At 40.5% G+C, this 15,023-nt stretch overlaps 1 protein-coding gene across 3 annotated transcripts in view; it reads right to left on the bottom strand.

The window, feature by feature from the left end:
- Positions 1 to 3,653: 3,653 nt before the first annotated feature.
- col15a1a (collagen, type XV, alpha 1a) overlaps positions 3,654 to 15,023 on the bottom strand; it is an 88,342-nt gene continuing 76,972 nt past the window's right edge. For all 3 annotated transcript variants that reach the window (XM_084102908.1, XM_084102906.1, XM_084102907.1), the window contains exons 38-40: positions 8,716 to 8,913; positions 7,994 to 8,103; positions 3,654 to 4,433 (exon numbers count right to left, since the gene is read on the bottom strand). In XM_084102908.1, coding sequence (XP_083959034.1) covers positions 4,178 to 4,433; positions 7,994 to 8,103; positions 8,716 to 8,913 — 564 coding nt within the window. In that variant the 3' untranslated portion in view covers positions 3,654 to 4,177. The remainder of the gene's footprint in view (positions 4,434 to 7,993; positions 8,104 to 8,715; positions 8,914 to 15,023) is intronic.

The following is a 15,023-nucleotide window of genomic DNA, read 5'->3' as shown; positions in this document are numbered from 1 at the left end:
GTCTTATGGTATTTTTGGGAAGGCCAGTGAGGAGTCCATTACAATAATCCACCCTGCTGGTGATGAAAGCATGCACAAGTTTCTCTAAGTCTTGTCTGGAAACAAAGCATCTAATTCTTGCAATATTTTTCAGATGATAGTATGCTGATTTAGTTATTGCTTTGACATGACTACTGAAACTAAGGTCTGACTCTAGAGACACACCAAGATTCCTGACTTGATTTTTAGTTGTTTGACCCCTAGAGTGAAGGTATACGTTCACCTTGAGAACTTCATCTTTGTTTCCAAATGCAATGACTTCAGTTTTGTCTTTGTTTAACTGAAGAAAGTTTTGACACATCCAACTGTTGACTTCATCAATGCATTGGCACAGGGAGTCAATGGGGCTGTAATCGTTAGGCGACAGGGCTAAGGAGATCTGTGTGCCGTCTGCATAGCTGTGGTAAGCAATTTGGTTATTTCTCATTATTTGGCTCATTGGGAGCATATACAGGTTGAACAGGAGTGGTGCAAGAATTGAGCCTTGAGGGACTTCGCATGTCATGGATGTCCACTCAGACTTATTAAGTCTGACCATATTAGCCCGGTTCTGTCAACACTGCATTGGCTGCCTATTAAACATCGCATACATTTTAAAATATTGCTGATTACTTACAAAGCACTAAATGGTTTAGCTCCGCAGTACTTGAGCGGGCTCTTAACGCATTATAGTCCTTCACGTTAAAATCACAAATGATTTACTTTTAGCTTCTGACCAAGGCTGTATCTCAATACTAGTTTTACTTGATCTTAGTGCTGCGTTCGATACTATAGATCACACAATACTCTTATATCGACTACAAAATTATACTGGTGTTCAAGGACAAGCATTAAGCTGGTTCAGATCATACTTATCTGACCGCTACCATTTTGTCTATTTAAATGGAGAAAAATCGATCATAACTGTAAACTATGGAGTGCCGCAGGGATCTGTGTTAGGCCCTCTGTTATTCTCTATATATGCTGCCACTTGGAAATATTATAAGGAAACATGGAATTAGTTTCCATTGTTATGCTGATGACACTCAAATCTATATTTCATCACGGCCAGATGAAAACGCTAAATTATCCAAACTGACAGAGTATGTTAAAGATATAAAAGATTGGATGACGCGCAATTTTCTTTTATTAAATCGAGACAAGACAGAGGTACTAATCATCAGTTCAAAAAACCGCCCACAAAACCTCTCACACTACAACTTTAACATAGTAGGATGTCCTGTTACTTTATCCTCTACAGTAAAAGACCTGGGTGTTATACTAGACTGCAACCTGTCTTTTGAAAATCATATTTCATATGTTACAAGAACAGCCTTTTTCCACCTTAGAAACATTGCTAAGCTACGTAACATGCTATCAGTTTCTGATGCAGAAAAGTTAGTTCATGCATTCATGACCTCGAGACTAGATTACTGTAATGCTTTATTAGCCGGTTGTCCTGCATCCTCAATAAACAAGCTACAGTTAGTCCAAAATGCCGCCGCTAGAGTTCTTACTAGATCAAGAAAATATAATCATATAACACCAATTTTATCATCACTACATTGGTTACCTATAAAGTTCCGTATTAATTACAAGGTATTGCTACTGACTTATAAAGCCCTAAACGGCTTCTCCATTAGGTCACCTTCTCCATTAGGCTTCTCCATTAGGTCATTTTTCTCCATTAGGTCACCTGATGGAGTTTTTCGGTTCCTTGCCACTGTTGCCTTTGGCTTGCTCAGTTGGGGATATTTGGGGATATTTAATTTAATTAATCAGTCAACAATACTATTGATCAGCATTACCAAACATGGACGTTTTCCACTAGAAACAAACATTGATGTATTATTTTAATTTAATACTGTGAAGCTGCTTTGATACAATCTGTATTGTGAAAAGCGCTATATAAATAAACTTGACTTGACTTGACTTGACGTCTATTGCGATCTCAAAATTCCGGCCAGTTGATAATACCTAGAATATCAAAATTGGCCGCTGGCGGTAGATCCTTTTCCTATTTTGCACCAAAACTTTGGAACAGTCTTCCTACCATTGTCCGGGAAGCAGACACACTCTGTCAGTTCAAAGCTAGATTAAAAACACATCTCTTTGACCTAGCATTCACATAATACATTATAGACTTCTATAATTCAATGTTAGGCTGCATAGATTAGATCAGATGGAACCAGGAACACTTCCCATAAATCCTGATGTACTCGTTACATCATAAGAAGAATGGCATCTACACTAATTTTAGTGTCTTTGTTTATCCCGAGGTTTTCCCGCAGCCTGCCGGATCAAGGCCGTATCCAGATCTGACGAAGGACCTTCGCCTGGACCCGATGACAACGCAGTGCTGAAGTGCCAACTAGTCTCTCCCTATGGAGGATCCCTTTACCACTCCAGATAAAGCGTTTTCGGGAAATTCGTTTCGCGTACCTACCCCGAAGTGACAAAATAAAATAAAATTCTGTATCAAAATTTATAAGGAAAGACCAGTACTTTGTTTAGGCTTGGTTTGTAGGGAATTACAAACCTGCGCACATATATTCAAACGCACATAACTATAGAACCATTTCTTAATGCGCATGTGAACGCCATCAGCGTTTATCACAGGTTCGCGTTTAAAGTCTGTGTAGAGAGAATGGTGTCGTCTTAGCGGCCCCTAATTTAATAACAAATGATCGTTGCGACGAAAGCGAATCAATCAAAAATAACTTTAGCTGAAAAAAGCCAAAACAATCTCTGTTACCATAAATTATACGTTTATCTCTGTAAAGCTGCTTTGAAACAATCTACATTGTTAAAAGCGCTATATAAATGAGGATGACTTGACTTGACTGGTTTACTAATGACTTCGACGTCACAGCGCCTTTAGCTCGCCTCTGGCCCGCCTATATCAGATAACCCGATGTGATTGGTGCAGCTCGGATACAAGGGCATATTTAATGAGAATCATTACTCGACGCCAGAGTAAACTCGCTGAGCAAATTCAACTTGTGCTCTCGCGAGAACTCTGGATTTCTAGGGTAGTTGTTTACACAAAACACAGTAAGTTGTAAACTATAACTGTGGTAACTCCATGTCCATTTTTATATGCAAAACTGTTACCCAATCACAGCAGTGGGCATTTACTTCCAATTCCTGAATGAGACACGCCCATCAAAACAGTGTTTCAAAGAGAGGGACGAAAACTGGATAGAAAATAGCTTATTGCTTCTAAATTAGGATGTTTTTTTTTAATGTAAAAAATCTTGATCACATTATACAATTTTAAGAAAACAAAATTCCTGACCCCTTTAAAGCTGTGACCTCTTAAAGTGACTGTTTACATGATTTTTCCCACAACATTCCACTGTGAGGGGAAAAACAGTCATACTGTTGGTAAGTGTGTGTTGGTGTGTGTGTCAGTGCAAACCCTGAAAAACAAGCCCAACTTGTGCCAGCTCCTCTGGACGTCTGTGTTCGTGTTCAGGAGGTGCAAACTTTCCCAATAAACACTGTTTCTGTGAGCGCTTCAAGCTTTCCCACCGATGACGTATCCAGAACATTTGTTCATAAATAGACAACTTTCACATCTGAGTTCAGCACAGGTCATCATATCAAAATAAATAATAATAACACACAAAAATAAAATTTGGAAAAAAAATGTTTATTCAACAGACAATAAACACTTGATTTGCTTTTTTAAAAAATCTATAAAAAAGGTGATTTGATTGTGATCTGAACTTGTTAAAACAGATGCAAGGTCTAAAAACTGTTTCATGACAATAAAAAAATGAATGATAATTAATTTCAACAGTTAAATTACATATTTATCAATGACATTTTTTAATCATGTGCGGTCACTGTATAAATAAAACACTGAAATTAAATTAAATACAAACAGAATAACAAACAAATAAATGACATGATAAAAAAGTTGTTGTTTTTTTTTGTGGAAAATCAACACCAAAAATACGATTTGAAAAGTACAGTGCATGAAAATGTCATGGAGAGGGCCGATGTCCCCAGTCCAACGCTGGGATCTGGCCAATAAACACGTTACATTCTAGAACGACGGCTTGGGTTGGACTGAACGTTCATGTGTGGCTGGAGTTCATGTCGTCTCTGTCCACACTAACACAGTTTCTGCAGCGAGAGGCTTCAGAATATCTCAGTATCTGTAATGGCCTCTTCTGTGCTCGTGGCTGGTCTGGAGCTCTCGGAGGGTTCTGTGCTCGTGGCTGGTCTCGATGCACAGGACGATGAACAGGTTGGAGCAGCTTCGGGTCTGCTGGTTCAGTAATCCGCTGTAGAGGAACGAGGCCTGACCCGTGATGGCCATGTCTCCAGCTCTCCAGGACTCACAGTTCAGAGCGTCCAGTCGCTTTCCTCTCTCTGAAGAGCCGTGCCACACCGCCTTCTGAGGCCTGAACACACACACACACACACGAGCATAACTCAAGACATGTATGGCTTCAAAGATCTCAAAACGCTCTCAGGAACATTTCCTAATCCCAAATAGTTGGACTAGCCCTGTATCACGAGGCTGCTATAGGGACATTCATGTGTGTATTAGCTTTAAGCTCATGTACACTACTGTTCAAAAGTTTGGGGACAGTAAGGTTTTTAAATAATAATAATACTTTCATTCAGTAAGGAAGCATTAAATTGCTAAAAAGTGAGAGTAAAGACATTTTTGTCATGACAACTCTCGGGGTGTTTGGCATGGTAATAGATATGCAGTGTTAATGTATTCAGTCTTGGCAGAATAGATCTGCTGCTGTTATTGCTGCTGCTGCTGTTATTGCTGCTGTTGCTGCTGTTATTACTGCTATTACTGCTGCTGCTGTTATTGCTGCTGTTATTACTGCTATTACTGCTGCTGCTGTTATTGCTGCTGTTATTGCTGCTGCTGTTATAACTGCTGCTGTTATTGCTGCTGCTGTTATTGCTGCTGTTTATTGCTGCTGCTGTTATTGCTGCTGCTGTTAATGCTGCTGCTGTTAATGCTGCTGCTGTTATTACTGCTGCTGCTGTTATTACTGCTGCTGTTATTGCTGATGCTTTTAATGCTGCTTCTGCTGCTGTTATTGCTGCTGCCGTTTATTGGTGCTGCTGTTATTGGTGCTGCTGTTATTGCTGCTGTTTATTGGTGCTGCTGTTATTGCTGCTGCTGTTAATGCTGTTGCTGCTGCTGTTATTGCTGCTGCTGTTATTACTGCTGCTGTTATTACTGCTGCTGTTATTGCTGCTGTTTATTGCTGCTGCTGTTATTGCTGCTGCTGCTGCTGCTGCTGTTATTACTGCTGCTGCTGTTATTACTGCTGCTGTTATTGCTGATGCTGTTAATGCTGCTTCTGCTGCTGTTATTGCTGCTGCCGTTTATTGGTGCTGCTGTTATTGGTGCTGCTGTTATTGCTGCTGTTTATTGGTGCTGCTGTTATTGCTGCTGCTGTTAATGCTGCTGCTGCTGCTGTTATTACTGCTGCTGTTATTACTGCTGCTGCTGCTGTTAATGCTGCTGCTGTTACTGCTGCTGCTGTTATTGCTGCTGCTGCTGCTGTTATTACTGCTGCTGTTATTGCTGCTGCTGTTTATTGCTGCTGCTGTTATTGCTGCTGTTTATTGGTGCTGCTGTTATTGGTGCTGCTGTTATTGCTGCTGTTTATTGGTGCTGCTGTTATTGCTGCTGCTGTTAATGCTGCTGCTGCTGCTGTTATTGCTGCTGCTGCTGTTATTGCTGCTGCCGTTTATTGGTGCTGCTGTTATTGGTGCTGCTGTTATTGCTGCTGTTTATTGGTGCTGCTGTTATTGCTGCTGCTGTTAATGCTGCTGCTGCTGCTGTTATTGCTGCTGCTGCTGCTGCTGTTATTACTGCTGCTGTTATTACTGCTGCTGCTGCTGCTGCTGTTAATGCTGCTGCTGTTACTGCTGCTGCTGTTATTGCTGCTGCTGCTGCTGTTATTACTGCTGCTGTTATTGCTGCTGCTGTTTATTGCTGCTGCTGTTATTGCTGCTGTTTATTGGTGCTGCTGTTATTGGTGCTGCTGTTATTGCTGCTGTTTATTGCTGCTGCTGTTATTGCTGCTGTTTATTGGTGCTGCTGTTATTGCTGCTGTTTATTGGTGCTGCTGTTATTGGTGCTGCTGTTATTGCTGCTGTTATTGCTGCTGCTGTTAATGCTGCTGCTGCTGCTGTTATTGCTGCTGCTGTTATTGCTGCTGCTGCTGCTGTTATTACTGCTGCTGTTATTACTGCTGCTGCTGTTAATGCTGCTGCTGCTGCTATTACTGCTGCTGTTATTGCTGCTGCTGTTATTGCTGCTGCTGCTGTTATTACTGCTGCTGTTATTGCTGCTGCTGTTATTGCTGCTGCTGCTGTTATTACTGCTGCTGTTATTACTGCTGCTGTTATTGCTGCTGCTGTTATTGCTGCTGTTATTACTGCTGCTGTATAATATAGGGTACAGGAATTACCCATAGCAGATCTATACAGGTGGAGCTGGGAAAGGGGGAGGGTATTTCCCTTAAAGCCAGACAAGTAGACTTGGTTTGTAGGGAATTACAAACCTGCGCACATATATATTCAAACGCGCATACCAATAGACTGAACTCGTTATACGCATGTGCATGCCATCAGCGTTCTCACAGGTTTCGCGTTTAAAGTCTGTGTAGAGTTTCCTGTTAAACCGGTGTCGTGTTAGCGGCCCCTAAGTTAATAACTAATGATCATTGCGACGGAAGTGAATCAATCAAATTAACTTTAGCTGGAAAATAACTTTATTCAAGAACTGCTATAAAGCCAAAACAATCTCTGTTACTTTAAACTATCCTTGTATATCTGTAAAGCCGCTTTGGAACAATCTACATTGTTAAAAGCGCTATATAAAAGATGACTTGACTTGACTTGTCTTGACTATTTAAAAGTACTGCAACTGCAACAGCAAATGTTGACCAGTATTTGAAGGTTGAGCAGCGAGCTCATTGGCTACTGAAACAGCAGGAACCAATCAGCTGTGCCCTATAGAGAATCAGCCCATGCCATCTAGAGTTACATGACAGAACTTTGTATTTATAATTTTGTAAAAGATTCTATTTCAAATAAATGCTGTTGTTTTGAACTTTCTATTCATCAAAGAATGGCTGATTATAGTTATTTAACCTGTTAGGATAACACTTAAGTTTTCTAACTTAATTCAGTATTGTGATGAAGCTTCAGCAATTATCGTGATATGGAAATCTGATACGTCACATGCCTAATAATAAGCTTGAGTACATGCATTTCACGCTGACTTCAACGACGAGCCAAAACAGACAGAGTTCTTAACGTGAGAACTGAGGAACCACTAACATAGGCTTTGTGAATTGTCTCTTCTGTTTCATGCATTCATACAGCAGTTCTCCTGAAACTCAGTCCATGTAGATCCCAAAAACGTCCCACTTCACAAACAACCTTAAAAAGGCTCCAGCAAACCACAATTGCTGCTGCGCTGTCACTGCCTCATCTGGAGCATCGCATGGCAGGCTAAATTTACCGGCCTGGAGTATAAATACACATAAAGAGAGAAGAAAAATACAAATGCACGGGTGGAGAAATGTGAGGTGTAGCCGCTGTCGTCTGGACTGTGGTCAGTGCGCGGAGGAGGGCCGTGTGTGTGTGTGTGTGTGTGTGTGTGTCGGGACTTGGCAATACTTGAGAGACTCCAACAGAAACTGTTTACCACTAAACCATTACTAGAGTTTGTCAACTGCCTTTAGGCAATTAATGAGGTAGAATGATAGGACTAAACTGAGACATTTCATGCAATTGCTTGCCTAAAATGTGCATGAGAGAATAACATTCAGCCAACCAACACAAAGCTTTTAAGCACATGATTAGATCAAGAAGTTGTTGAAGTGTGTTAGAATCTCTCTGCTCACTTGAGGATAATCTTCAAAGCTGCGTAAGCTGTGAGCGTTTAACACTTGTTCTGAATATGTGTACTGACCAGAAGGGGTCACTCATCACGTCACGCCCGTCGAAGGAATACAGCGGGATCCCGGGAGGCAGGAGATGGTTGGAGAAGATCGACTCCCAGTTCTTGAACAGGACCTCACCCTACACACACATATCACAGAGGGATTTAACACACACTGTCCCGTAAAATCTAACGTGTGAACACTGAAACATATGGATTTAAACTCTTAGAGGAACAGTTCCAGGGTTATTAAAGTCAACTGAAACTTAAAGGATTAGTTGAATTCAGAATTAAAATTTCCTGATAATTCACTCTCCCCCACGTCATCCAAGATGTTCTTCCTTTCTTCAGTCAAAAAGAAATGAAGGTTTTTGAGGAAAACATTCCAGGATTTTTCTCCATATAGTGACTTCAATGGGGTCCAACGGGATGAAGGTCCAGATGTGAGTTTCAGTGCAGCTTCAAAGTCTCGACACGATCCAGCCGAGGAATAAGAGTCTCATCTAGACAAACCTTACGCCATTTTATAACAAAATAAACATTTATATACTTTTTAACCACAAAGTTTGGACCTTCAACCCGTTGGACCGAAGTGAACTAATCCTTTAAACTAAAACCATAAATATGTTGATTTAAATATAATAAGCGTTAATATAAAATAAACCTTCAACTTACCTTAAACATAAACAGGTGAGATTCCTTTACAAAGAAGCATGAGTGATCATGACTTTATTACCAACTAAGACATTTACCCTCAGGTTGACGACTGGCGAGTGAGTTCGGAACATGGGCTGCACGGTGTCAATCAGGTCCTGTAGGTGGTGTGAGAGGAAGGCCTTGTAATGGTCTCTGATTCCCATGGCTTGAGCTTGAGTTCTGCAGAGCTGATTCACTGAGTGTATGGAGCCCAGATTCCCCGTCAGCGGAGTGTTGAGAGCCACCAACCTCAGCTGAGAGCGTGGAGAAGCACAGGCGTCAGGACACAACAGGCCAACACAATACAACTGGCAATGCTGAGAAAAAAGACAGAAACTTGCAATTCTGACTATTTTTGTAAAATATAAACTCACAATTAAAAAAGGTAGCTGTGACTTTTATCTTGCAGTTCTGGCTTTATTTAGCGCAGTTCCGATTTTATAACTCACAATTCTTTTCTTTTCTCTTCAAGACCTTTTTTTCTCAGAATTGTGATATAAAGTTGCAGTTACCTGCGTGTGGAAACCACTCATGTGAAATGTGGATTATTGAAATGACTAGATTTTGCCACAAACAATCGCTGAACGATGGTAAATGTGACCAACACCTTTACATTGTAACCAGGGTTTGAAATGAACTTTTTCACTCACCGACCAGTTTGGCTACTACATTTTTAAGTTACTGGCCATTCAGAACTTCTACTAGACAAAAAGAAATTAACCAGATTAACTACATCACAGCTTATACACTCACCTAAAGGATTATTAGGAACACCATACTAATACTGTGTTTGACCTCCTTTCGCCTTCAGAACTGCCTTAATTCTACGTGGCATTGATTCAACAAGGTGCTGAAAGCATTCTTTAGAAATGTTGGCCCATATTGATAGGATAGCACAGTGGTAACAAGGCATGATGGATCCATGTTCTCATTCTGTTTACGCCAAATTCTGACTCTACCATCTGAATGTCTCAACAGAAATCGAGACTCATCAGACCAGGCAACATTTTTCCAGTCTTCAACTGTCCAATTTTGGTGAGCTCGTGCAAATTGTAGCCTCTTTTTCTTATTTGTAGTGGAGATGAGTGGTACCCGGTGGGGTCTTCTGCTGTTGTAGCCCATCCGCCTCAAGGTTGTGCGTGTTGTGGCTTCACAAGCTTATGACTCCAAGCTTATAACTCGTTCGAATTCGAATGCGCATGCATCGCGTCTGAACGCGTTGTTGTCTTTGGAGCTCTATCGATTTGATTTATAATTCTTGATTTTTCCCTTTAAACTCACTTACAACGAACATTTTCTACTTTTCCTCACTGAGAAGCACTACTGCTCAAACCTCATAGTTACAACGCGGACTGTTGAGCAGACGTGTCTCAAGCCTATTAGTGATCCAACGCCGGATACTCTTATAGGTTACGTCCGTGGATCACGGCTGAACGCGTCTTCTCCACACTCACTTACAAACAAACATGGCGAATATATCAGATGTAAGTAGTCTACCTCTTGGTGCAGGTGAGGACACATTTGAGCTGCACGCATTGCAGTCTGAGCTGGAAGCTGTTGAGAAACAGATCCACGACCTTTTAGTGAGACAGGCCGAGCTAATAGACCGGCGGTTAGCTCTTGAAACATCACGCGCCAATGCACACAAATCAGTGATTAACGTTACTAACCCGCTGACTCCGACCTCGTCTACTCCGTGCATTACTCAGCATCGGTCCCGAGCGTCGAGGCCGCGATCAGCCATGGTCTCGTTCACTCTGGCTCCAACACGCCACCACGAAGCCTGGATGGTTCCGCAGCGGAAGACGCGAGTCAGGTCTAGACCAAGACTCTCTCCGACCCTCCCGGTTTTCGAGTTATCCACACAAAACCGCTTCTCCCCTTTTCGCGAAACCGAACGCGATGCTGTGATCATCGGCGATTCCATCGTTCGGCACATACACGCTACATTAGGTAAAAGTAAGGTGCACAGTCACTGCTTTCCTGGTGCTCGTGTTTCTGAAATCGCTGCTCGCGTTCCCGAGATTCTGAACGGTGACGAGCGCGTCGGAACTGTGGTCCTGCACGCGGGAGTGAATGACATCAGGCTGCGCCAGACGGAGGTTCTGAAGAAAGACTTCAGGAATCTGATCGATACGGTACGCAGCACATCGCCTGAAATAACGATCATTGTGTCAGGACCGCTTCCCACGTACAGACTAGGACATGAAAAGTTTAGTAGACTATTCGCGCTAAATGAATGGTTAATGTCATGGTGCAATGAGCAGAAACTGCTCTTTGTAAATAATTGGAATCTGTTTTGGGAGCGTCCTAGGCTTTTCCGTGCCGATGGCTTACACCCAAGCAGATTCGGAGTGGATCTTCTGTCGTATAACATCTCCAAAATGTTAAATACCATTAGATGACTAGTAACCAAAAGTCAAAATCATAGTCTCTCCTGCACCAATTTAAATGATATAAATACTAGTGTAGAACATTGCATAGAAACTGTGTCTATTCCTCGTTTAGTGAGATCAAATAATAATTCTACTGCAGGATCTAGGAAAAATCTAATTGTTATTAAAACAGAAAATGTTGCTATTAGTAAACAAAAACAATTTTTAAAGTTAGGTCTTCTAAACATTAGATCACTCACACCTAAGGCAGTTATTGTAAATGAAATAGTCACAGATAATAGCTTCGATGTACTTTGCCTTACTGAAACCTGGCTTAAACCAAATTATTATTTCGGTCTAAATGAGTCTACCCCAGCAGGATACTCCTATAAGCATGAGCCCCGTCTGATTGGTCGTGGCGGCGGTGTTGCAACAATCTATAGAGATATTCTCAATGTTACTCAGAAAACGGGTTATAAGTTTATTTCGTTTGAAGTACTTGTACTAAATGTTACGCTCTTAGATGTTAGAAAAAAATCCATATTATCTCTAGCCTTGGCTACCGTATATAGACCGCCTGGGCCTTACGCTGATTTCCTAAAAGAGTTTGCAGATTTTCTCTCAGATCTATTGGTCAATGTCGATAAAGCATTAATTGTTGGAGATTTTAACATACACGTAGATAATTCAAATGATGCGTTAGGGGCTGCGTTTATAGATTTATTAAATTCCTTTGGGGTCAAGCAAAACGTCACCGGACCAACTCATCGTCTTAATCATACACTCGATTTAATTATATCATATGGAACCGATCCAACCGTTATAGATATCATTCCACAAAGTGATGATGTCACTGACCATTACTTGGTAACTTGCATATTACGTACTGCTGTAATATGTCATGCTGCGCCGCGTTATCGACCAGGCAGAACAATCCTTCCATCCACCATAGATAATTTCTCAAATTGCTTATCTAATCTGTCTCAGATGCTGCCTGAACCCAAACAAACAGATGAACTAGAAGAACTAACTAGCACTATGAGCACCATTCTCTCTAGAACATTGGATGTTGTTGCACCCATTAAATAAAAAAAGGTCAGAGAGAAAATTAAAGCACCATGGTACAATAATACTATGCATGTTCTAAAGAGAGAAACCCGTAATTTAGAGCGTAAATGGAAACAAACTAATTTAGAGGTCTTTAGAATCGCGTGGAAAGACAGTATGTCACGTTATAAAAAGGCCCTAAAAGCGGCCAGGGCTGAGCACCTCCGCAAACTAATAGAAAATAACCAAAACAATCCAAGGTTTTTATTTAACACCGTGGCTAGACTAACAAATAAACAGACGTCACCCGAACAAAATATCCCGTTACAGTTTAGTAGTAATGATTTCATGAACTTTTTCACTGAAAAAATAGAAAACATCAGAACCACAATTGTAAACGTTCAATCCTCAATCGCGCCTTATAATTCAGCCTCAATTATCCCCCCGCAAGAACAATGACAGTGCTTTACAACTATAGAACAAAAAGAGTTAAATAAACGTATCACTTCATCTAAAACAACAACATGTTTATTAGATCCTATACCAACTAAACTACTGAAAGAAGTGTTACCTGTAGTGGAAGAGCCTCTCCTCAATATTATTAACTCATCTTTATCTTTAGGTCATGTTCCAAGAACATTTAAACTGGCAGTTATAAAACCTCACATTAAGAAACCACAATTAGATCATAATAATCTAGCAAATTATAGACCCATTTCAAATCTTCCATTTATGTCTAAAATACTAGAAAAAGTTGTGTCCGCTCAACTGGGCTCTTTCTTGCAAGAAAATGATATCTATGAAAAGTTTCAGTCTGGATTCAGACCGCATCATAGCACTGAAACTGCGCTCGTTAAAATTACAAATGATTTACTTTTAGCTTCTGACCAAGGCTGTATCTCAATACTAGTTTTACTTGATCTAAGTGCTGCGTTCGATACTATAGATCACACAATACTCTTAGATCGACTACAAAATTATACTGGTGTTCAAGGACAAGCATTAAGCTGGTTTAGATCATACTTATCTGACCGCTACCATTTTGTCTATTTGAATGGAGAAAAATCGATCATAACTTCGGTAAACTATGGAGTGCCGCAGGGATCTGTGTTAGGCCCTCTATTATTCTCAATATATATGATGCCACTTGGAAATATTATAAGGAAACATGGAATTAGTTTCCATTGTTATGCTGATGACACTCAAATATATATTTCATCACGGCCGGATGAAAACGCTAAATTATCCAAATTGACAGAGTGTGTTAAAGATATAAAAGATTGGATGACGCGTAATTTTCTTTTATTAAATCCAGACAAGACAGAGGTAATACTTATCGGTTCAAAAAACCGCCCACAGAACCTCTCACAATACAACTTTGACATCGTAGGATGTCCTGTTACTTTATCCTCTACAGTAAAAGACCTGGGTGTTATACTCGATTGTAACCTGTCTTTTGAAAATCATATTTCATATGTTACAAAAACAGCCTTTTTCCACCTTAGAAACATTGCTAAGCTACGTAATATGCTATCAGTTTCTGATGCAGAAAATTTAGTTCATGCATTCATGACCTCGAGACTAGATTACTGTAATGCTTTATTAGCCGGTTGTCCTGCATCCTCAATAAACAAGCTACAGTTAGTCCAAAATGCAGCCGCTAGAGTTCTTACTAGATCAAGAAAATATGATCATATAACACCGATTTTATCATCACTGCATTGGTTACCTATAAAGTTCCATATTAATTACAAGGTATTGCTACTGACTTATAAAGCCCTAAACGGCTTATCTCCAGTCTATTTAACGGATCTTCTATCGCCCTATAATCCATCGCGCTCTTTAAGATCAATAAATTCGAGGCTTTTGGTCATACCTAGGATATCCAGATCAACCAAAGGAGGGAGAGCATTTTCACATTTGGCTCCGAAACTCTGGAATAGTCTTCCTGATACTGTTCGTTGCTCGGACTCGCTCTCCCAGTTTAAAACTAGATTAAAGACGCATCTTTTCGGCCAGGCATTCATATAATATTTTTAATCTTACAGTTCAAACTACAATCCGGCCTCTAGTTCATAAATGCCAGAGGAGAACTGGCCCCGACTGAGCCTGGGTTCTCCCAAGGTTTTTTTTTTCTCCATTAGGTCACCTGATGGAGTTTTAGGACACCATTAGGTCACTTGATGGAGTTTTTTCGGTTCCTTGCCACTGTTGCCTTTGGCTTGCTCAGTTGGGGATATTTTGGGGATATTTAATTTTATTTTATCAATCAATAAATTGCACTAGAAACAAACCTTGTTGTATTATTTTATTTTAATTTAATACTGTGAAGCTGCTTTGATACAATCTGTATTGTGAAAAGCGCTATACAAATATACTTGATTTGATTTGATTTGACAAATGCTTTGCTGCATACCTCGGTTGTAACGAGTGGTTATTTCAGTCAAAGTTGCTCTTCTATCAGCTTGAATCAGTCGGCCAATTCTCCTCTGACCTCTAGCATCAACAAGGCATTTTCGCCCACAGGACTGCCGCATACTGGATGTTTTTCCCTTTTCACACCATTCTTTGTAAACCCTAGAAATGGTTGTGTGTGAAAATCCCAGTAACTGAGCAGATTGTGAAATACTCAGACCGGCCCGTCTGGCACCAACAACCATGCCACGCTCAAAATTGCTTAAATCACCTTTCTTTCCCATTCTGACATTCAGTTTGGAGTTCAGGAGATTGTCTTGACCAGGACCACACCCCTAAATGCATTGAAGCAACTGCCATGTGATTGGTTGATTAGATAATTGCATTAATGAGAAATTGAACAGGTGTTCCTAATAATCCTTTAGGTGAGTGTATATACATATATATTGTAAAATTTGGATTTCATTCATTTCTTATTCAAACTAAATCCTGTGGTCCAGCATCTCCTCTTCCTCTTTCATCCTTTT

This window comes from Abramis brama, assembly GCF_963993115.1.
Source record: "Abramis brama genome assembly, chromosome: 24".
Taxonomy (NCBI): Eukaryota; Metazoa; Chordata; class Actinopteri; order Cypriniformes; family Leuciscidae; genus Abramis; species Abramis brama.
The sequence above is the reverse complement of the archived record's forward strand: the minus strand, read 5'-3'. Positions and strand labels throughout refer to the sequence as shown.